Raw genomic sequence first — 25,302 nt, 5'->3', positions numbered from 1 at the left:
CCTCAAAACCAGCCATTCTTCTTCTGTTTCTCCCCTTTTGTCTCTGTCACCCCTTCCCCCCAAAATAAACCTCTCCTACAAAACAAAACAAAACAAAACAAAACAAAGCAAAACAAAACAAACAAAACAAGCCCCACTTGGTAGGGCACAGGACAGCACTCCCCTTACACAGGTCAAAAGGCACATATCAGCAGCCAAGCCTCAGATCCCTGCTTCTCAATCTGTTCTCCTGTTTCTGTCTCAGTGCTGTGGTCCTTCAAGCTTCACCAGGGGAAGCCGTCTGTGACTTTGTGCCTTCTGGCTCTGTGGCTTTATGCTGCCTTTCCTTCATCTCCATTACTGATGTCATCCCCTTGTTTCATCTCTAGTTACTTTTTGGATATGTTCAGTTTCCCACCACCTCCTTTCTAAACTGCCCATGTCAATCATGGTCACATTTCTTGGCTATGCTAATGGGCTAGCCTACCCACCAGCTGTCTGCATCCACTCTGGTCCCTTCAGCTCCATATTCCACTAGAGCTCTTTTCCAAGTACTCTGACTACATCCTCTGGCTGACAGAGCATCTTAAAACACTTCTTATTTCAGTAAGAGGAAAGCACAATGCAGCAGAGGATCTTGAAGGTTCTCCACCTCTATAAATACAATGGTCTACATGTTCAAGCTAGGCTAGAATTCTTTCCTAAAAATTAACACATTATTTCTTTGCCTGCTGCGTTCTCTGGGGCATACCCAGCTGCCCTGAGTGGCCTGATCTTCTACAACCTCCATTATCCCACCACCTCTACACTATCCTGTTACCTTCATCAGACCTGCTGAGGGAAGCATACAGGCTAGAGTCTCTTCCCACACTCATCTTCCCTGCCCACTGAAACCTCTAGGGCATCCCCAGCTTCCCTGAGCAGCCTGCTATCCCAAAGGACTTCCATTCTCCTGCTACCTCTCAGCCCACCTTCATCAAACCTGCTGATCTGAAACTATACAGCCCAAGGATAGCCATCAGAGGCCTGCCACACCAGGATCATCTAGATTAGCCCCTCCCAATACTACAGCAGGAACATCCAGGGACTAAATCCATCTATTTGGCTAAAGGCCCTCAAAAGAACTCAATCAGCAAAAAAGAGGGCACAGCTACCCTTCTATAGCAAGTTAACACAACCAAAGCACAAGAAAATGACCTTAAATCCAATCTTATAAAGATGATGGAGGCCTTTAACGAGGAAATAAATAAATCCCCTAAAGAAATACAAGAAAATACAATCAAACAGGTAGAAGTCATGAAAGAGGAAACAACTTCCTTAGAAAAATACAGGAAACTACAATTAAACAGGTGAAGGAAATAAATACAACTGTTCAAGACCTAAAAGTGAAAATAGAAGCAATAAAGAAAATACAAACAGAGGGAATCCTGGAGAAGGAAACCTAGGGAAGAGAACAGGAACAACAGACGCAAGCATAACCAACAGAATCCAGGAGATGGAAGAGACTCTCGGGGTAGAAGATACCATAGACAAGATTGATGCATAGTCAAAGAAAAGGTTAAACCTAAAAGATTCCCGACACAAAACATCCAGGAAATCTAGGATATAATAAGCTGACTAAAGGAGATCAAGTAGATACAAATTGGAAAGGAAAAAGTCAAAATATCCCTTTTTGCAGATCATATGATAGTATATATAAGCAACCCTGAAAATTCTACCAGAAAACTGCTACAGCTGATAAACACCTTCAGCAAAGTGGCTGGATACAAAACTAACTAAAAAACAAACAAAAAAACCAGCCCAGTAGCCCTACTTTAATTAAATGATAAATGGGCAGAGAAAGAAATTAGGGAAATAGTACCGTTTCCAATAGCCACAAATAATATAAAGTATCTTGGTGTAACTCCAACCAAATAAGTGAAAGATCTGTATGACAAGAACTTCAAGTTTCGAAAAAAGAAACTGAAGAAGATATCAGAAGATGAAAAGATCTCCCATGCTCATGGATCTGTATATAGGATTAACAAAGTGAAAATGACCATCTTACTAAAAGCAATTTACAGATTTAGTACAATTTCCATCAAAATTCCAACACAATTTTTTACAGACCTTGACAGAAAAATTCTCACTTCATATGGAAAGAACAAACAAACAGAATAGGTAAAACAGTCCTGAACAATACACGGACGGAGGCATCACCTTCCATGACCTGGAGCTGTACTGCACACATAGCGATAGTAATAAAACTGCATGGCATTGGTACAGGAACAGACAGGTTCGTCAATGGAATAGAACTGAAGACCTTGAAATAAACCCACGCACATAAGGAAACTTGATTTTTGACAATAAAGCCAAAACCATGCAATGGTAAAAAAGAAAGCATCTTCAAAAGTTGGTTTTAGTCTATCTAGATGTCTATGTGTAGAAGAATGCAAATAGATCTGTATCCATCAACCTGCACAAAACTCGCGTCCAAGTGGATCAAGGACCTCAACACTGAACTGACAGAAGAGGAAGTGGGGAAGAGCCTCAAACTCACTGCACAGGAGACAGCGTCCCGAACAGCACTCCATGGCTCAGGCACTAAGACCAATGATGGATAAATGGGACCTCGTGAAACTGAAAAGCTTTTTGTAAGGAAAAGGACACTGTCAATAAGACAAAACAGCAGCCTACAGACTGTGAAAAGATCTTCACCAACCCCACATCTGACGGGGAGCTAATATCCAAATTTTGCAAAGAACTCAAGAAGTTAGACATTAACAACCCAAATAACCCAACTGAAAAATGGGGTACAGGGCTAAACAGAATTCTCAACAGAGGAATAGAAATTACCAAGAAACACTTAAAGAAATGTTCAAAATACTTAGTCATTGGAGAAATTCAAACCAAAAGAACTCTGAGATTCCATATTGCACTTGCCAGAATGGCTAAGATCAAACTCTGAAGGGACAGCTCAGCTGGCGAGGATGTGGAGCGAGGGGAACTGGGAGTGCGAACCTTGGAGACAGACTTGGTGGTTCCTCAGAAAACTGGAAACAGCTCTCCCTCAAGACCCAGCTATAGCACTCCTGGGCACACACCCAAAAGATGCCCCACCCCCCCCACAGGGACACTTGCTCACCTAGGTTCACAGCAGCTTGGTTCCTAAGAGCCAGAAACTGGAAACAACCAAGGGCTCCTCAACTGAAGAATGGATAAAGAAAATGTGTGCATCTACACAATGGAATCCTATTCAGCTACTAAAAACAAAGACATCATGAAATTTCAGGCAGATGGATGGAACTTGAAAATATCATCCTGAGTGAGGTAACCCAGTCCCAAAGGACATGCATGGCATGTACTCACTTATAAGTGGGCATTAGCCATAAAATACAGGAGACCCACACTACACTCCACAGACCCAAAGCTGAACTAGAAGGAAGGCCTAAGCAAGGATTGCCTGAATCTCACTTAGAAAATGGGAATAAAATAGTCTTAGGAGGCAGATGGAGGGAGAGAACTGTGTGGGAGAGGGGAATAGGGAGGGGAATGGGAGGGGGAGCGTTTCAGGATCAGGTGTGGGGATAGACAGGGGAGATGACTAGATGGCCATGAGAATGAAAGGAAATGTGCAGCTGGTGGGGGTCATCTGGAGGACATATCAGATACCTGGCATAGGGGAGGCTACCAATAATCAAGGGGAATAACCTTAGCTGAGATTCACAGCAGGGTAGGGTGGGTATGGAACCTGAAGAAACCACTTCAGCTAGTCAGGAACCCCAGGAGAGTCATAGGAACATCAACCCACCCACAAAACTTTGGACCCAAAATGTATCCTGCCTACAAGAAATTCAGTGGCTCGCTATGGAGCAGAGACTGAGGCCATCCAATAACTGACCCAACTGCAGACCCATGCCATGAGCAAGCACCAATCCCTGACACTATTATTGATATTGTTATGCTGGCAGACAGGAGCCTCATATGGCATCCTCTGAGAGGCTCCACTCAGCGGCTGACTCAGACAGATGCAGGGATCTATTGCCAAACATTGGAGGGAGCTTGGGGACTCTTAGGGAAGAGTTGGGAGAAGGACTGAGGGCCCTGAAGGGGATTGGAACTCCATAGGAAGACCAACAGAGCCAACTAACCTGGAACCTTGGGGCTGTCAAAGACTGAACCACCGACCAAAGAGCATACACGGGGTGGAGCTAGGCCCCCTGCACATATATAGCAGATGTGCAGCCTGGTCTTTATGTGGGTCCTGAACAGCTGGGGCAGAAACTATCCTTAAAGCTCTTATGGAATCCATTCCCCTACCATGGCTGTCTTGTCTGGTGTCCGTGGGAAAAGAAGCACCTAGTCCTGCAGAGACTTGATATGCCAGGGTGCGGGGAAATACAAGGGGGACCTCCACTCTCTCAGAGAAGGAAAAGGGGGATGGGGAGAGGGATTGTGGGAGGGGCAGACCAGAAGGGGGGACAGTGATCAGGATGTAAAGTGAATAAAAATAATTATCACATTTTTGTCACACATTAATGGGGTTGAGCAGAAGCTATTTCCATACATGCATATGATGTACACTGATGAAATATACCTACTCCCTGACAGGGAACTTCTCTCCCATTTCCCTTCCACCAAATCCCCTGGTGTAAAAAAGTCAAGTTAATTTAGCCCAAAATTTACAGAATGAAACTTTCTCCTCAGGGTTCCACCTGTTCTGAAGTGACCTTTACTCTAATGAGACTCATGTGTGTTTTGGCCACTCCTATTTTCCTCATTGCTGTGTTTTCATTACATGTAATTACCCTAAGTTCTGTTAAGTGCTTGGATTGTCTAGTTTGAGGCAAGAAGGCTACAATAAATATTCTTACATGCATAGGAATGCATTTCTGTTGTTTTACAGCTGTAGAGGTTGATGAGTTTATAGAAATAGGCCTTTCTATATGGTGAGCTAGCTCGGTCGGTAAAGGTGTTTTTGGTCAAGACTGATGACCTGAGTCAGAAACCTCATGGTGAAGGAGAAAGTCGACTTTTACAGTGGTTCTGCAGTGTTTTGTGAAAGCAGATAAACATCATAAAACAAGTGAAACCGCGAATAGCTTTTCCTCGCCTTGTCATCCATGCTTCTCAGAATGCTACCCAGCACAGCACAGTGAGACACTTGAGAGCACTCTGCTATATACATTTTCAAATGCAAATACCATTATAGAACCTTCTGGCAACAAGCACCCAACATCAACCGGTATTTGGCAAGTTACTTCTAGACAGACCCTTTTCCATTTTTGTGCTTAACTATTTTGAAGCAAGGGCCTCACAGCATGCCTCTCTAAACAGGACATGGAGGTAATGACAGTGCCCTTACCACGAGCTACCAAATTGTCAGGAATTCTTTGGTGTTATCTAATATTCATGATGTAAATTCCATATCTGACTATCAGTAATGGCTGTGAACACAGAACTATCTGTTCGGCTCACAACATACCTGATGTCTCCAGCTCTTTAGCACAGGTCAGTACCTCAGAATGATGCTTGGGAACAGATGACAGGACACTAGTCTAGGCTCAAGTCCAGATAGCTGGCATGGTCATCCTGACAAGGAGACCTAACTGCAGCAAAGGAGTTCGTGAGAACCACTCTCCCCCACAACATAAACCTTCGTTAAAGCAGCCTATTACAACATCTGCCAGCTGTCTCGCTGAGATCTGTGACGCAAGTTTAAGACAAATCTGACCATTTCTAAGCAGCACAGATGTGTTTTAATAATTAGTTTGTTTCGCTGATTAGCTTTGCAAGGTCAAACTTAGGTCATCCTATGCCATGGAGTGCCAAGTGCTGATTTATTACCGGGGAATAAGTTTGGAATTGGCTGGTTACCACCATCAGACTTGTCAAAAGCCCTGAAAGAAGATTTGAAGAACAATTGCAAAGAAATGGGCTCCTTCCTTAAGTCATTAGAAAAATGTAAAGCTTGATTAAAAAATAAAACAAAATAAAGTACTGACTATGGAATCCCTGAGGTTTGATGGTAAGCATTTTAGAGGTTATTCTCATGGCAGTGTTATCTGCTTTAAAAGGCTGAACAGCTTGAAGGTTTGTCTTGACCCAGTACCAAGGTCAAAACTTGTACTCTTAAAATAGCTTCAAGCTACTTAATAGGCACATCATGGAGAACTAAACTGGGCAGGATAAGGTTCTGCTTATCCTGCTTCACGTACACTGATTTCTTCTAACCAGTAAATTAAAATTCTAGATATGGAGGTAGATTTCTGTCAGACGCTCTGCCTAGCCATACCGACCAATCACCTTTTTTTTTAAGATCACAGCTGAAAAGAATCCAGTGCAACACTTCCTCTAGGCAGCCTCACCCGCCTGCTGGGCCCAGCCTCTGAGGCTACAGCTGTGATCCCCTCAGCACTGCTACTAAGAGAGGAAAAGGAACAAGTCACTTACGGGAAGCAGAGGTTAAGTCCAGTAACAATGACCTTGAACTAACTCTGGATCTTGGAGTAAGAAACCAACTGAGTAGAAAACAAGAATGCTTTTCTTTGGACATTTAATAAACACTAAGCATGTTTTAAAAGGGCAACCTCTTCAGAAAATGAATTTACATATGAAGGGCTTATTGTATACGTCTGAAATAACTAATGGAAAAAACTAATAAACAACTAATGAAAAACTAGAAAGACCCTTTATGCTAAGTCTAAACCATCTCCAGAGCGGTATGTTTCTATATCACATAGAAACAGACCAACATTGCCTTCTGAGCTGAGGACAAATGCCGGGGACCGACACCTGGGTCTCTTGGGAAATCTGGAAAAGCACAAAGGTAGAGCCTGTGTCCTCAGGTACAGGATGCAATTCTGTGGTTCTAGCAGTACTCAGACCCCAGGGCCCAAACCATGTGTTGTCACAATTCACTGCCACAAGGAAAGAGCTTCATTCCATTCTCCATGTCTCACAAGCTCTTCCAAGACAGATGTTAGTAACAGAACTTTGATTAGGTCTTTCAGAGCCTATTTATAAGTAGCGGGTTCATTAACTAGCCCACTGCAAACTTTGCCAGGACAGGGCTGCTGGGTATGGTCACACACTCCTGTACTCTGGTACTTGAGAGGTAACACAGGACCACTGTAAGCTCAAAGCCATCTCTTAGTAAGACCCTGACTCAAGAAAACAGTGAGTGAGCAAGAAGGAGAAACAGGGAAGTCAAGTAGCACTCAGTCTTCAGGGAGCACTTTGAAGCTCCCCACTTGCCCTGCCTACCAACTCTTCAACAGTCCAGTGCTGGTGAAGACATTTCTCTGGCTGTAACCTCAGCCTAGTGACATACCCTGCATACTCAGGCTTGGCATCCCTTCCACAGACTGTCAGGGCAGCAAATTGTCAGCCTGGCCTTATTCTACTGTATAGTAATTACCATACTTTTTTTACTTAAATTTTGTTTTTATTTGTGTGTGTGTGTGTCTGTGTATGGTATTTGCACATATGTGAGTATGTCAGGTGTGAGTGGGTGCTCAAAGATGTCAGAAGAAGGTGTTGGATCTCTTGGAGCTGGAGTTACAGATAACTGAGCTGCTATGTAAGTGCTGGGAGGGAACTCAGGGCCTCTGCAATAGAAGTAAGCACTCTTAACCACTGAGCTCCTCTTCTAGTTTGTTAATTGTATTAAGTATGAAATAGAATTGGGAAACTCATAATTAGAAGAAAAGCAAGAGAAACATAGTCAGGGTTGACTTAGAGTGGCAGTAAATATAGTACTTAAAAATGACCGCAAACATGGTGAAAGAGGGACTGAAGAGATGTTAAGAGCAGCGTCACCAGTGAAGAGCACTGCACTGCAATTCTAGAGGTCCTGAGTCCAAGTCCTAACAACCACATGGTGGCTCACAACCATCAGTTATAGGACCTGATGTCCTCTTTTGGTGTGCACAAAGGCAGAGCGAGCATTCATTCATATATATATATAAAATATGAATATTAAAGAGAAAAAATAAAACTGGTGCTTTAAAAAAACTGGTTTTGTTTGAGGCAGATCTCATACCAGTTTAGGCAAGGCTCGATCTTGCTGTAATACTCCTGCCCCAGTCTCCTAAGTGCTGAGATTAGAGGCACATGCACCATGCCCAGCTGAGATGCTCTATACTGGTGAGGAGTTTACAGAAACTGCATTGTAAACTGGCCTGGCACAGTAAGAAAGCGCACGGGTATAGGTACACAGTGACGTTAAAGGCAAACTGGAAGACACGGATGAGGCTGGGGAGATGCTCAGCAGGACTCAGCACTTCATGTGCAAGCAAAGACCCGAGCTGAGGCCCTAGCATTATGAAGAGACCTGGGCACTGCTGGGTACCTTTACAGTAGGCTGGGAGGTAGAGGTAGGTGGATCTCTCTTGGCCTCAGCCTAGCTTGGAAGTTGAGCGTCTGCTTTAATGAGATACTTTTCTCAAGGTACCATGAAGGCAGGTGACTGAGGAAGACACCAGTGCCCGAACCCCCACCCCTCACGCCCCACACCATATAGAGAGAATAAAAACAGACAGCAAACAACTAGAATTCACAAGATGAAACTATTTGTTTTAGTTTTATACTCAACAAACTCTAGTAAATTAAAATTGCTTAGAAATGTTCATTCTGTGTGCATATGTGAACAAGAGAGGGGGTTGTGCAAAGAAAAGGTGTCTGCTCATGGAAGGTTCTAACCACCTTGAGCCCTATCAGCCTGAAGCACACGTGCTATGGAAATTAAATCCAAGGGGTATCCTTGTTATTTTGAAAAATCCAATTTTCTCTAGTTTTTTAATTAGGCCACAAATTTGGGATCTCATTAGGAGACAAATGGTTGTGCATATATTTAAACATGATTGACTTCTTAGAAACTGTCTCTCTTGTCACTATGTATTCTAGTTTCAGAATGAAAAATCCAAAGACTTTGCTCCCTCTACTTAAAAACAAGAAACAAACTCCTGCTCACTCCCCAGGCTGCTCCTTAGCCCTCCCCCTCCACCATCACTGGTCACCGGCATTGCCTGTCACCGGCTCTGCCCATCACCAGGTCTGCCTGTGACCAGCTCACTGGCTCTGCCCATCACCAGCACTGCCCAAATAGAAACAGGGCAATTCTAATCAGATACCCACCCTCTGAAATATGTCTGCACTGGCTTATTCTTCATGAGCACAGGGGATGTCTCAGAGACTGCGTTTGTACAATAGCTCCACACTACAGAGGGGTTTGCAGACACAAAGGGTGAGCCAGGCTGTAAACGACAAAGCTCATTTAGGTATTAGGTAGGAATGTCCTACTCACGGCAGGCTACTGATCACGTAAGCACGTTATGAAGGAACAGGTTCGTTGGAAATGCAGATGCCTATCCAAACATCTCAATCCTCTCCAAGGGTTTAAAATCTCAAAGATCTATTTTTTTAAAAGGATTTTCTTATTATTATATGAGTGCAAGCAACTTGAGAAATCAATCCCACCTTTTACTTCTATGTGAGTCCTGAGAATTGAACCCTTTACCATCAAATTCATGACCCCAGTCCAGGATTTCCTTAGTATTTGCTGCACAGGAGAGATGCATGGCCTACTTACTTGCTAAACCTAGCTGTGTCTCGGTCTGAGCGCACACAGACTCTCTGTTCATCAGTCCGTTCAGCGGCTGCTGGACTGCTGCTCACTATGTCTAGAGTGTAACTCACTTCACCTGCTTCAGATGCAGTTGGAGCATGGCTCCCACACGCCTGCACTTCTATGTGTTAAAGCCCCCTCATGCTCTTTCGGTGAGTTGGACAATCCCACTGAGGAACAAGGCTTGTTAGGGGTCAGGGAAAAGGTAGAGCACTTTGTGCATGTAAAACGTGACAGCAGTTTCCTGTCCTCATCAGTACAATGCAGCATCCTAGGCCAAGCCAATCTAAATGATCATGACAACTGAGTGTCAGAATGTCCCATGCACATGTGCTCAAGGGCTGTCACACTCCTGTCATCACAGGAAGATGCATGTTATCATAAATTCTGTGATGAGACATTCTTGGAGGCATTAGCACCATAGGAGTACCTGCCTCTCTGTTGAAATGTCTCATGATTCCCTACAGCTTGGGCTCACATGGCCTGGCCTCCTCCACACAAGCATGCAGTCCCTGCAGAGACAGAACTAGGCTACACGGTGAGACTCCATAAACAAATAGACCTACATCCCGGGCCAAACGTGTATTTGGATCAAATGTTGATCATTTACATCTAGATTAGGTGTAAAGACCTACTGGAAGGCATACAGTAATAATTTTTGTTTTTGAAGATAAAATAGAAAGTTCCCTGTTGAGTATGATAGATAATAACCAAAAAAGGAAAGAAAAATAAAAAACCAAGATTGCCCACGTCTGTGTCCTAAGTAAACAGACTGTAGGAGACAGGGCCGTCTACTGCGGCCATCCTTCACCTCCTGAGGACGGAGACTTCAGACATCATCAGCAGACCAGCTGCAGTGACTTTTCTGAATTCTACTCATCTATTAAGCAGATCTGTCCAGTGAGAGCAAAGGCAAAGACAGACTGTCAATGGCAATAGCTGTTTCCATTTATCACAAGTCTGGTAATTAATTCATTACTCTGCCAATCAACCGCATTGCCAGTGGGATCTGTGGAAGCGGGAAGGGTCAGCTTACCGTGCACATGGCTGTCTTTGTGGTTCTCAGGGTAAAGTCTGAAGAAAACTCCAAGTCTGAGATAGATGTGGTGTGGCAATCTATATGCTTCCCATTGGAAAGGAGAAAGAAAGAGATCAGTAAACAGGACTAGCAAAGCCTGGCTAACATAATATTCCCTAACTTCTAATCATATATGATTCTGAGGATTCTTTCCAAGCTAAAGGAAGAGTAACAGTTAATGTTTCTCTAAATCACGTTGCTGTCTTCTACTTTGATTTCCTATAAGCAATAATATCCATGAAATAATGCTTTGATCTGTCTGCCATTTTGCTGACACACTAAAGACCTCCAAATTTAAAATCTAGTGTTCTGTGCTTGACCCAAGATCACCTTACATATTATCACCACACACCACTCACATCTACTGTGCTTCTGGTTATGACATTAATCTTAGAGGAAATGGTAACTTGAAAACACACGCTGGTGAAGGGAAAGACTGTCAGGAAAAATTCATCTCTCAATATTTAAAGGTGTTTTTGGATAGAAGGAAAAGCCATAATAATTCAAACCAAACAGCAGAACAGAGGGTTCATCTTGGACAGAAACAGCGTATTTCTTTGTGTCCTGTCCTGGCTCAAGTTCTCCAAGTAACTTTGGGAAGGGGTGGCAAGTGACAGCCTGGGACACTACCCTCTTTATGACAGATAGTTGGAGAAACATTTTAAAGACAGTTATAGTGTAGGGCTGTTAGGTGTAGGAAGAATGAGAATAAACATGGCTGCACAGGCAAGCTCGCTATCACAGCATTCTCAAAACACGCTGAGAGTCAGCCCTAAACCAGCTGTCTCAACTACTCCAGTAGTTTAAGGGATCAAGCAAAGCCAGCATTCCCTCCCCCATTTCCTCCTGCTCTGCCAAGGTGACAGCAACTGTTCCCCTCTGCTCTGATCCAAACAGCTCCACAGGCCTCTTCCTACCAGAGTACCAGAGCGTGAAGCAGGCCCACAGTGCACCAGGGAACCCAGCAGCTCCACAGTTAATCAGGCTTGCTTGTTGAGGAGGCTCCTTTATGCAGAGAACAGCTATATATTACAAAAGGAAGGAGACACTGCCCTAACCCACAGCTGAAATCTTCACACACTTCATTATGTTACCAAGCTATGGTGAGCCTATGTAAAATCGACAGTCCCATAAATCCATAGGTTAACATGACAAAAATAAACACAGAAGAACTTAATGAGGATATTTTAACACAGCCATGTGGTTTCAGGTAAATTCGTGCTAATTAAGCTAATGAGGCTGGAAGAAGTCTAAGTAAGAACTTGACAGTGGAATATAGGATGAGAATGATGATCTGTGAGAGGGCAGCTTGGTGCCAGGCGGCAGTGAAGCAGATGCCAGCACTGAAGATGCAGGCTTCTGGCCCAGGAGGCTAGACTATGTATAAGTGAGTCAACCAGCTCCTGGACTTGGATTTGAAGGCTGATAAATGGAGTAAGAAGTGATTCTAAGCAATGATGGCCTAGAAGCAAGTTTGACCCTGTTTTAGAGTAAACCAAAACCAGAGGAGGCCCACATGGAAAGTCAGTAAGAAGGCTGTCTTCTACTTGGATTTCCTATAAGCAATAATATCCATGAAATCACGCTTTGATCTGTCTGCCATTTTGCTGACATACTAAAGACCTCCAAATTTAAAATCTAGTGCTCTGTGCTTGACCCAAGATCACCTTACATATTATCACCACACACCACTCACATCTACTGTGACCCATGTCCTTGGATCAAGGCAACTGTGAACTAAAAGCATTATATTTTTTTATACCTGAACCAAGCGTGTGCAGAGGTCTAGCTTCTCAAATGCTGTAAACAGTACAGTTTACTACTTGAACAGCACTCACTTTGTAACAAATGTAAGTGAAGTAAGTGATAATTTAAAATGTGTGCAGGCCACATGCAGACACTCCCTCATTTTGCATAAGGGTTTTCTGCACATCTATTAGACAGTGGCTTGTGCAGGGAGTCTTAGCATCAAACCCCACAGACACAGAGGGAATGCTCACACACCTACCTTGATATCACAAGGGTCTGAAATGAGAGTCTTGTGATCTACAACTTCCACAACAGCTTCTGGTATAACTGCTTTCTTCATGCAGGACATGTTGAAGCCATAGACGTCATCCCAGAAGGCAATTCTATCGGCGTGTTTGCTCACGTCACTCACGGCCACAAGGCTGATGGTGCAAATGTCAGGGTAGACTAGAATAAAGAAAATGCCCATATATGGAGCAACTTCGTTTCAATGAAAGGATGGTTTTAAATGGCTAAATATAAATATCAAACCTATCTATATGGACTACTTAGCAGGGGGAGATCAATGAAGACAGAGACAGAGACAACCGACCCCAGTGCCTATAGTTGTGATGGTAAAGTCAACATTCCAACGATAGGTTCCTATTAAAATTACTCAAACACTCTTGAAACAAACATACTAATATTAAAGCTAAAATATGACAACTTAAAACAGCCCTCTAAACTGCTATTTCACATATTCCCCTAAAGTAAAGAAAACTATCCAGAAAAGTATGTAGCACCACAGGGGGAAATCACCCTGGAGTTTTATGGGCAGGTAGAGGAGCAGCTCATACTATACTTTAATATAAAATGATCATTAAGTATCTTCCAATCTAAATTAAACACTGTGGATACAAATTCCTACTCTCAAGAAATTTGTACTTATCTATTTATTTTGAGACGGGCTCTCATGTCACCCAGACTGGTCTCAAAAGAGAAGTATAAGGCACTATGGATCACCTACCAAAACCAATAAATTCAGACAAGGCTTTAACAGGAGAAGCTGGCTACCATGTAAGAATGGACACCAGCTCAGGAGTGAGGATAGAAAGAGTCATCTAACAGAGTGAGAGAGTGTGTCAGTCACCATTACAGGTTGGAACTTGCATTCTAACTAGACAACAGAGGTGCAAGGCTTGAAAGGGCTCTGCAAACCACTGAGTGAACTGAACTTTAGTTTAAAAATGGTAACTCAGGGAGAATTTTACTTAGGGTAGCACTATGATCAGATTCTGGTTTTAGAACAACCATTTGAAATGCTATGTGAAGAATGATGGGGAGGCAAACAGACAAATTCAGAAATGTAATGATTTAGGTGGTGAAAACCAGGTCAGGCTATGGCATGGGGAGGAAATGGAACTGAAAAACAGCTGGGAGGTGGCACTCAGGAATGGCCAGCTGAGATGAGGAGGAATCGGGAACAGTGCCTGGCTTTAGCAGTTGAACAGATTGTCAGCTTTTACAGGGCATCAATATGGGCAGACCCGGGTGAATGAGAGCGTTGCTCTGGACACCAGTGAAAATGCCAATGAGAAGATGAAACATAAGAGGTGGAATTATCTGGCTCTGAGACACAGAACTGAAGACCATGAGAATGCAGATGCAAACACAGCAGAAGCCTCTGAGACCCAGCACCAGATGTGTCACCAGTACCAGAGTTTATGACACAAGAGAAACAGCAAAGGGGGCTGAGCAGAGAAGAAGACAGCTAAAGTAGCACTAAAGGGGCACTGGGGAATGATTTAGAACTGGGATAAATTCTGTGGGACAGTAAAAACATGTAGTTTACATATATGACAAACACAGCTCGGAGCTTCTCTTTCCTGTGACTTACATGGAAATTAATTTTTCTTATAAATAGCTCATGAATCCAGAAAAAAAAAGTCAGTTACATGTTCCCATATCACCAGCTTATCTTCAGACTTAGAGACCACCCTCTACCTCACCCTTAGAAACTGTATTATCCAAAGACAACAGCTCTAAGTTATCTTTAAAATAAAGGCCAGCATGGGATGTACATCAAAGCAGGACACAGGCCTAATGCTGCCTCACAGTTTGGCTTCTGCACAAGTTGTGCCTGCTGCACGGGGCCCTGCTCTCCTCTTCCTTTACCAAGGCAAGCTCACTGGCTAGCTCCATTCTGAAGAACATAAATTCCTCAAAAAACCTACTTTGCTGCTAGAATCTGACTAAAGAGAGACCCACTGAGGGTGCTATAGTCAGTTCTGAGCCACATCCTTCACATGTGAAACAGTGAAGACAGAATGGACATTGAGGCAGTGATGGGTATCTGGCTAGCTTCTCATACCCTTTATAGGCCTTCGTGCTAAGCTGCTGTTTCTTACACTATGGCCTGAGGAACGCAGTAAGGCACAGTCAGGTCAGCAAACATCTTTGGTGAAGCATCACTTTAAGTCTTGGAAGCCATTTGGTTTTCTGTTGAAGTGACCACTTTCTGTGGTTATTATGAAAGCCGAATGACTGTGTTCTATAGAGCCTTGTTCACAAGACAGGCAGTGGGTCAGACCCAGAGATCCTGCCAGAGAAAAGAGGTGCGATTTCAGGCTTGTTGACTGTCACTACTAGAGCACCACTGCTCTATAGGTCACTGGAACTAAACATATTGCAGCATTCATTATACATGGTGTGGATAGTCACATGACTTAGTATAGTTCACGAGGCTCTGTCTCAGAGCAAGATCAAAAACCTTCACTACGTTGTGTTTTGATTTTTTTTAAATGCTATCATTGGGTTTGGCAAACCACAGCTCATGCATCAACACAGTCTGCAGCCTGGGTTTGTAAACTCACTGTATGACCACTGCCCTAGCGTCTACCCATCACCTACAGCTGCAGTGTGCTACAGTGCCAGAGCCAGAGTGAGGGCAGGGATGTGGCCTGTCACACTGAAAATATAACCTGGTCGTCTGCCACTCCCTCAAGCTGTGTGGTGTGCTAGGGACACGATGGCGAACAAAGATGGCACCTTCATAAGGAAAACTATAATGGACTTCAAGCCTACGATTAGAGAAAAAGCCAAGAGCAGAATGTTGTTTCAAGTGCTGAAGCACAATTTTTAAGCTAATTATATTTCAAAGGTATAAAAATCCTGTGTGTTTATTTTGAACTTAAAAATGGTTTTCTCATCTCTCAGAAAGACATGAATATTTATAAAGATCTGTAATCGACGCTAGGTCAGTGGGGCTCAGCGTCCACCTCGGCACAGCGGCCTAACCTTGGGCCAGGCCAGAACCCCATGAACTCTACCTTCACGTTCTCACACATTTGTCACTTTTGGTTTTTTGTCAGATAGATGCTATAATTGAATAATTATGCCTGCTTATAGGTGAAATGGGCCAAGTGCTGATTGGACAAAAGCAGCCGGTTACCAGACCATTTATAAATCCACGGCTTTGACATCTGTGTCCTTCTCGATTCACTGCCCAGAATTCATCTGTCACAGGCACAGCTCATGAGGTGAGCAGAGTAAGATGGGGACTCCTTTATTCCTAGGGAAGGCCTTACAAACTTCCGGGCCCTAAAGGAGGTGTACAAGAATCCAGTTCCCACAAAACGTGAGCACACAGGAGTTAAATCATTGTAAACTCTTGCCATTTTATAGAGCAAGAATAACTTAGAAATTACTCACTTGGGAACTGGACTTATTCCTCTATATTACCTCAAAAACAGTGACCAGCTCCATTAGTTTAGGTAGACTTAATAGGTGGTTGGAATATACTTTGAAGAACTATGTACAGAAAAAAGTAAATGACATTATCAGGATATTTCTAGAAAAAAGAAAAAAGAAAAGAAATACACCAAAATAACAAATGTGGTGAAAAGTTGGAAAGACCAAGTAGATAGTATATAGTCCAAGAAACGTTAAGCCCCAGAATCAGCCTCCATGGCTTTGTGTACTGCCATCTACGTGCCAGTGTGACACTCAATGTGCTGGATACAGGTGTCATGCTCAAACCCCTTTAACCACTGTTTAAGGCACAGGCCAGTGCTGATCTTGTTGTCAGCAAGAACGCAGGAGGAGACTTAATACACATTGAAAAACCACGTCATACCAAGAACCTCATCAAGACTTTGAGATTTTCTACAGCTTGGCAATAATTATAATCTCCATTGTACAAAGAAGGGGACTGAGGTAGGGAGGTAACGTAATGTCAAGAGGAGCAGTCCTCATTAGCTAAGATAGCCAGACAGCTAAGCAAGTCTTGAGGTCTGCCCACAGACACCACAGACTTCCCACTATATGCCAGCCCACTGCATTGCTCTTCAAACACAAGAGTTCCACCCTTATAAAGCAAATGAGCACTTGTTAGAAGGGAAAGCAGAAAGGGCACTGTCATAAAAACGAAGTGAGCAATGCAGAAATGTGGGCCTGCTCACAATAAAGGTGACAGTGTCATCTTCAGGTGCCCACACAGTGTAATGTGTCAGCCACAGGTAGTGGCCTCCACTCTGCAGCCCACAGGTCCTACAGAGTCCCCTTTCTGGTTACATTACTTCCTGCCCTTTAACAAGTCCTTTTCCATTGACTGGGGTGATCTCAGTTTCTTACAAGTCTTCTCACCTCAATGATATAAAGGGAAGCACTAAAAATAAATTCTCAGAAGCAGGGCTCTGCCTCTGGACTGTGTTCAAAGGCCTCTTCCATGAAGGCTGAGCATCCATATTTTAAAAGGCCCTCGTGATTGTCCCTGTAAAGCAAATCAGAAGCAGGGAGCTGGCACGGGCTGCTAGCCATCCTGCTCAAAACTGTATAAAAGCCTGAAGAACCCAAACTGCAGTGGGATTTTTAGTAGGAGGGGACCTGCTTTTACTGACCTGGACCATGTAATGACAAGTCAAAAAACAATTCCTTTCTGATAATGAGAAGGATGGTGCTAGCAACCGCTTCTCAGTTCTCTTCTGCTATGATTTCAGAGTCTATCGCTGATTTTGAGCCAATTCCATAAGAATTACTTCTACATGCTATTAACAGAATATGATTTCAATCTCCTGTTCCCCGGCATGTCAGTTTTGATTTCCCACAGTGGGTGACTGGGCTTCCTTACCTGAACTGACTTGCTTTGCCCTGCTGTAATTAGCAGCTATTTTACCTATGATCTTCAAAAGCTGGCTCACACCTCATTCTTAGTCAAGTTCTAATTACTCATTTAGTCATTTGTACTAAAGGACCGTCCATTTCTTGTTTTTATCAAAGGGTTACAGGTAAGAAACCAGGTACAGTAGTATTAAGACTCTTTGCAGATGACTGATTGTTTACACAGGAAATCCTTTTAGAAATAACCACCAGGCTCAGTGAAACTGTAGGCCATAAGCTTAGTTTAAAAAAAAAAATAATAAAGGGGTTGGGGATTTAGCTCAGTGGTAGAGTGCTTGCCTAGCAAGCGCAAGGCCCTGGGTTTGGTCCCCAGCTCCGAAAAAAAAATAATAATAAAGGAATTGGATGTTCTCTACCACCAGCAGGCAGCTGAAAACCACCACAGAGCTCTGCACTTCGAGGATAGAGGTAAACACGGGGCTCAGTGCAGAGAGGCTCACTATTTTCTACCTGTTCTATTTATCAGATCCCATCCTAATTCCAAGTCTTTGTGAATGCCATGACCAAAGGTCCAGTGAAAGACCCTGCCTCATGAAGTAAGGTGGAGAGAACTTGAGGAAGATACATCCAGATCTACCCTTCCTCCCCCTCTCACCCCGCACTTTTTCTCTGAGGACCGTAAGGTGCTATGATCTTGAAGTGAGTTCTTAAGCCTCAGCGAAAGCACTGGCACTTCCAGAGGGAGGAGGAAGACCCTGTGCCCTCCACTTAACAGAGGCAGCACCTTTGCTTGTCTTCATGCTTTTCTGGGAACTGTCACTCATCCACTGATAAGTTAGAAATTAAACGGAAGTGGGAGCTGGATGGATTCCCTGTTTTATTGACTGCTTGAGTACAGTCTGCTAAATGACCTCAACTGTGTAAATCATTCTTTCAGGACTTCCAAATTTAAGTTCTTAGAAAACTCCTCTTCTCTCAAGTCTAATGTGTTTGTAATCTCTCTGATTCACTGGTTAACTTTCAATGTTCAATTTCCTGTCCAGAATAAACTGTCTGGGGAAGGTTGTTTAAAGGCTTTAGTATGTAGCCTTGGCTAGCCTTGAACTTCAAGGCCTAAGTATTCCTCTTACCTCAGCCTGCTAAGTGCTGGGTCTGCAAAAATATACCATTGAACCTAGCTGAACCTTACTTCATTTTATCCCTTTCTTTCTTCCTTTAATGAAAGGTCTTATATTGCCAAGGTTCAAACTCAGTGGATATAGCTGAGGCTGGACTTGAACTCCTGATCTTCCTGCCTCCAACTTCTAAGTGCTGGGGTTGAAAGTGTAAGCCACCATACTTAGCTTTGTTTTATTTTTAAATAATTATTTTTTAATTTGTTATTTAAAATGGTTTCCTATATCATAACATGTTCTAGTTACATCTGTGGCTATACCAGATTTCCTATTTTCTTCAACTAGTCTCCCACACAGGAACCAGTAATGGTTTTATTACCCAGACCTCAGGACGCACTTAACACATGGCAGGGCTCTTCCTCCTGTCCCTGCCACCCAAGGGCCTTGCTACTTTAATGGATTCTTGCCATTTCTTGTGTACTTTTCCACATAAATTTCAAAATCAGCTAAAATTGAGGACAATGCAGACATCAGTACTTAAAATTCTACTGTAAAATTTTTAACATTAGTACTTAAAATTCATGCAGACATCAGTACTTAAAATTCTACTGTAAAATTTTTAACATTAAAAAAAGGGAAAATACACAAATTCTCATCTACCTTTAATAATTAGTAGTTTGGGATTTCACCATTTTTTACAGTAAGTTTGGGTGAGCTGACAACTTCTGGCACTAATTCTCTTTATCCAAGAACTTAGTATTTCTTTACACTGATTTAAATCTCCTTCGTGGGAGAGAGGAGGAGAAAGATGAACTTAGATTTACGTCATGGACCCATTATGCTCCTGTGAGCCTATAATACCCATGCCCTCTTCCATAATGCAATCATTCTCTCTAAAATGTTTGCATTACCAATTGCTTGGTAAGGATTCCTTCTGAAAAACATAAGAGTAAAACTTTACAATACAATGAGCATCCGGTAGCACTGATGGTTCACTTCACGTTGCTCATACTTTATTTCTTTCTCCTAATTATATTAACACATAGCATTCCAAAGCACTGCTCGGGCAGCTGGATGCCAAGTCTTCCCACTGCACCCTCAGATGATCCTAATGTTAATCAGTTATATAAAAGATGGACTGAGCTAGAATCATTAACCTCCCTTCTACCCCTCCAGCTGCCATGGTCCCGTGGCTGTGGGGGCCTAATGAATCTTACTGAGCACTCGATTTAAATGCATTAACTGCTGTCAGTTCTTCAGTGAGATCAATGGACACCACTGGGGAGGTGTGGAGGGGGGCAGCCCTAGAACCCCACAGCAAGAGTCAGATGTTTTAAACGCATTTTAATAAGGGAAACAAGGTTTAGTGAAAAGAACATGAATATTGAATAGGTCAGACAGATTTGAGCTTAAAAACCAAAAAGAAAAAGAAGTGCAGGCTTGGCTGCTTAACGGTATTGTCTTCCTGGACACCTTTTTAGACTGTTCCCCAAATCTCAAGGGGCTGTGGTGAGGATTACGTATAATTTAAACAAGAGTGATGGCAATGGCCGCTAGAGAATCATCAAGTGATATTATTTCCTTCAGTCATGAAAAGATCACAATAATCACAGACTAGCAACTGTTTCAGGGTAAATAAATCCTCTCCAGCCAGGCTCACAGCAGAGATCAAGAACTGGTTTAAGGTAAATGCAGGGAATGATAACAATGCACCTTGAGAAAGAGGGGACACAGAGGCTATTGGAGTGTTCTACTGTCTGGAGGGCAGACCTAACTCTCCTGGTTTGCCCTGAGGGCTTTTAAACATACAGTAACTGCCTATACAACTGAAGGGTACTAAGGGCAGGAGGCCGAAGCAAGGCCCAGCACTCTGGATAGTCTGATAGGTCCCTGTAGTCAGTCATCTCTGGGCAGCCGTTGTCAGCTCTGAGAGCAGAGAAGGGAGGGAAAGTGAGGAGGAACAGGAAAAGCAGATGGAGGGGAGGCACTACGATTCCACACATAAGCAGGTTTTCACTCTGTGTTCAAGAAGCCATGCATTTCCTCAAAATAAACAATCCCTGTTCATAAGGACTGCAGTCTTCTAAGCACAAGGCCAGAAGTGCAGCCCTTTACCAGGACGGAACAGAACAAGATAAGGAAAAAAGCACAGACATGGAAAAAAAGCTCCAAGTTGATAGGGGTCTTACAGTGAAATTACAGGTGAGGGTACTTAGAACCTTTCTAACACTAAACTAAAACCCAGAGTAGAGACGCTCATCAGTTAGTGAGGTAAGGAAAATTTGCCATTTAAGCAAACAGTCTCCAACTCAAAATGAAACATGCTATTGGCCTTTGGCTAAAATTAAGCAAGGAAAACAAGAGTAAATGACAAAAGGTTAAAAACTAAAAAGATGCTTCTAACTCATTTTAATTTGAATACTAAAAACTTCCCATTATTATTAAAAACATAGTCCTTAGGATTTTATAAAACAAACAAAAAACTTTTAATAGATGTCCTAAGAAACTATGACCGTGGACTCCCCATATCTTAAGTGACAAGGGCTCCTCCAATGGAAACGTCTTTTATCTCTACTCAGACTCAGCCATGTACAGTGTCTCAGTGTTCAAAGGCTCATTTGGTTGTACCATCTTGAGATCAGACTAACACTGAAAGTCGTACTTACCCGATCCCCCTTTTGCCAAGTATTTGCTCTTTGCATAAAGGACAGAATCCAACATCGACTCAAAAAGAAGAAAATAGCCCTGCACAGAAAGGAAAAGATGAGCGTCAGGAATGGGCAATGCCACAAGAGACCAATCGGAGCAGCTGATAGCCCTTTCAACAGGTACCTTCTTTTGCTGTGTAACTCTGTCATTGTATGTATAGAAGTTCTATGGAGGGTAAGCACTGGAAAGCCAGGTTTAGGTGTGAAGAGGACCCAGCTGGTTTTCATGGTGGCAAGTATAGAATCTGCACCTATACCCCACTTTTCAGTATACTCTTTCTTCCTCAGCCCTGCAGCTCCCTGGCATGTTACACGGGTAATTGGGAGTACTGGTCCTGATAGACTTTATCTCTCTCAGCCTCACAGTGGAGATGAGGGTGGAAACACTGCTGGCATCCTCTGGGCAGAGACACAGATGTAACCACACATCCTGGTGTGCACATGACAGCCCACCTCAAAGTGCCACTTCCCAAAGCATTCACTATCTAGAGAGCTTTCATTGGTGTGCACACAGAACTCAGTAGGTGAATTTAAATCAAGGAGCAGAATGAACATTCATTCATTCAGAGAGGTTCACAAAGGAAACTAGGAGTCAATACAACAGGGTGGCTGCCCATATTCTGAGTAAGTGTTACACTTTCCCACTACAGTTTGTCTTCTACTTGCCAGACACCAGCATCTTCAAGAAATGGTGGCGTGTTCAGCTCAAGGAGCAGGATCCCAGTGCAACCAGATTTCAAGAAACACCAGTGAGTCCTTCCCAGGGAAAGGAGACACTCTTGGGGTCCTAACACGCCATATTCTATTGGTACACACACTGCGTACTGTCAGTCACATGCTGCAACTACTCTTCCCCTCCAGGGCCACATCCCTCAGCACAGCTGCACCTCACAACAGCCCTCCAACAGAGGCTGTTTCTCCCTTGTTTATGTACACATTATTTTCTGGTGAAATAAACACTTAATTCTTTAACCGCATAAACAAATAGAACAAAGAAGGCAGCAGACCCAAAACCATCCCCATAGGTGAGTAACCCAGAAACAGGTCTGATGACTGCCTCTGCCTTGGGACAACCTCCTCTACACAAACTAACCCATGGATAAGAGACTGTCCAGGCAGCCATGCTGAGTTGCAGATGTGCTTACACCACAGAAACAAAGGCTCAGAAGGAAACTCTGAACAGGTATATCAGTCGTATGCTAAATCCTAAACAGTAGCACCTGTTACTATGCTCTGCATGTTCAGGGAACATGGGATGTATGACATTCTACCAACACATACATATACATTCATATACATCTATGCACAGGAATGACTATAAATGGACATCTTTGCATTGGCGAAAGTGAATCATTATTTATGTCAAGGAATTCTTAAAAGTGAGACATCTGTTTACCCAAGATTTAAAAAGATTGCCTAAAGTTGGGCATGGGTGGTGCACACCTTTAATCCCAGCACTTGGAAAGCAGAGAAAGGCCAATCTCTAAATTCAAGGCCAACCTGGTCAACAGTTAAGAGTTCTAGGACAGCCAGGGCTACACAAAGAACTCATGTCTTGAAAAACCAAAATTCAAAATAAAATAAAGTAAAAAAATAGAAAGAAAGAAGAAAGAAGGAAAGAAAGAAAGGAAGGAAGGGGGATTGGGGATTTAGCTCACTGGTAGAGCGCTTGCCTAGCAAGCGCAAGGCCCTGGGTTCGAACGGTCCCCAGCTCCAAAAAAAAGAAAAGGGAAAAAAAAAAGAAGGAAAGAAAGGAAGGAAGGAAGGAAAGAAGGAAATAAATAAAGGAAGGAAGGAAAAAGAAGGAAAGAAGGAAATAAATAAAGGAAGGAAGGAAAAAGAAGGAAAGAAAGGAAGGAAGGAAAGGAAGGAAGGAAGGGAAGAAAGAAAGAAAGAGAGAGAGAGAGAGAGAGAGAGAGAGAGAGAGAGAGAGAGAATGAATTGAAGTCCTGGAGAGATGGCTCACTGGCTAAAAGCACTGGCTGATATTCCAGAGGACTGAACTCAGTTCTCAGCCATGACATGATGGCTCATCACCATCACTAACTCCAGTTTCAGGGAATCCAATGCCCTCTTCTGGCACCAGTAACGCATGTGGTATACAGACATACATGGAGACAAAGCACTCATACATAAAACCTGCTTTCTTACACAACTCCAGACCACCTGCCTATGGTACACTATTTACAATGGGCTGGGCCTCCCAAATCAATCATCAATTAAAAAAAAGTCTTGCTGAAGAGATGGCTCTTCTAGAGGTCCTGGATTCAATCTGCAGCACCCACGTGGCAGCTCGTACCTGTCTGTAACTCCAGTCCCAGGGGATCTGACACCCTCATACATACATACATGCAGTCAAAACACCAGTGTGCAGAAAAGAAAAGAGAATGCCACACAGGCTTGCCCGCAGGCCAATCTGGTGGGGTTGTTTTCTCAAGTCAGGTGCCTTCTTTTAAAAGGACCCTAACTACTGTCAAGTTGACAAACTAGCCAATACCCTCATAATACATATTTCTTGAATTATTCAACCAAACTAGGCAGAAACATAAAATTTCCCAAAACATCTTTATAATTATAACCAAGAAATACAATTTTAAGCACAATAAAAATAATTTGCTCAAACTATCAGACTCAGTTCAACTTCCAACTCTGGAGAGTCTCTTCTAGAGTAATCAAGGGATGCAACTACTTATGCACAAATACCCTCCATACACGCAGGATCCCGTTCTACTCAGTGGTTAATAGAGACTTCCAAAAGCAAAGAAGCCAGTGGTCCATACACAGGCCTAGGCGTAGAGCACCTGGCAGCCATGGAGACCAACATATCTTTCACAGAGGCGGTGGTAAGGGCTTTCACCAGTGCTGCATGGACAGAAGCAAAGAGCTACAAACCACCTCTTCCCATCTCCACTTCACCTTCTCTCTCCATGGCTCTCTCTATAATCAGTTTTCCGTTCTAATGCAAGAGTCTGTTCCCATATGAGCTTCTATTGCCAACATTGTTGGTACGCCCTAAATGAAAGAACAGGGGAATTGGCTGAGTGTGATGAGATGTACCTTTAATCCCAGCACTTAGGGGGATCTCTGGTGGACATAGTGAGCTCCAAGGCTGCCAGGACTACATAATGAGACATCACCATCACCATCACAAACACACACACATACACAACACACACACACACACACACACACACACACACACACACACACACACACGCACACCAAAACACAAACAAACACAACATCGGGGAGGCAGCCAGCCAATGGGAAAACATTCTCTTAAACAACAGATATACATGTCTCAGTTGGAAGCTCTGTCATGCTACTGAAGACTCAGAGCTTGACAATTTCACTGGTTACTGGTTTTCCTGGTACTTATGTAATTTCTAAATTGTTAACCATTAAAGTAGATTTCTCTGATGCCACTATGTATGCTCCCTTCTTTGTCCTCCATCTGCATCTATTCCTTGACCATTTTTTCTCAGTCAATCATAAATGGCCCTGCAATGTCAGCTCCACAGCACATGGTCCACACTGTCTGAAGCAAGAGGTTCTGAATAAGAACAGCATGTACGCATATATATACACACTGATAAAATAAAGGAAGCTTGCTTTTAAAATGTTCTGGCACAAAATAAAATAAGGTTATCTAAAGTGACAGTTTCTTTTTTAAAACCAAAAGTGCTAGTAATGGTGTTGCCTGTGCTTTATAATGCTCACTTAACTATCTCACAAAATACACTTGCCACCGCCATCACCTAAAGAAGAAACCAACACTTAGAAATGGAAACAGTTCACACACACACACACACACACACACACACACACACACACACACCCCAGTCACATCGACAGTGAATGAACTGAAGCAGAATGTGAACCTGGTTTGATGACAGAGGCCAAGGTCTGAATTTCTATTTGATTTGCCTGACTGGGTGATTACACATTTATATTAAGATGACATGGGTA

The 25,302-nt window shown here is 43.0% G+C and overlaps 1 protein-coding gene across 2 annotated transcripts in view; it reads right to left on the bottom strand.

The window, feature by feature from the left end:
* The window catches only part of Prmt3 (protein arginine methyltransferase 3), an 89,905-nt gene that overhangs the window by 27,930 nt on the left and 36,673 nt on the right, over positions 1–25,302 (bottom strand). The window contains exons 11-13 of one of the 2 annotated variants that reach the window (NM_053557.2): positions 21,292–21,370; positions 12,673–12,860; positions 10,623–10,709 (exon numbers count right to left, since the gene is read on the bottom strand). In NM_053557.2, coding sequence (NP_446009.1) covers positions 10,623–10,709; positions 12,673–12,860; positions 21,292–21,370 — 354 coding nt within the window. The remainder of the gene's footprint in view (positions 1–10,622; positions 10,710–12,672; positions 12,861–21,291; positions 21,371–25,302) is intronic. The other variant, XM_039093128.2, reaches the window with a different exon arrangement.

This window comes from Rattus norvegicus, chromosome 1 (genome assembly GCF_036323735.1).
Source record: "Rattus norvegicus strain BN/NHsdMcwi chromosome 1, GRCr8, whole genome shotgun sequence".
NCBI lineage: Eukaryota > Metazoa > Chordata > Mammalia > Rodentia > Muridae > Rattus > Rattus norvegicus.
The sequence above is the reverse complement of the archived record's forward strand: the minus strand, read 5'-3'. Positions and strand labels throughout refer to the sequence as shown.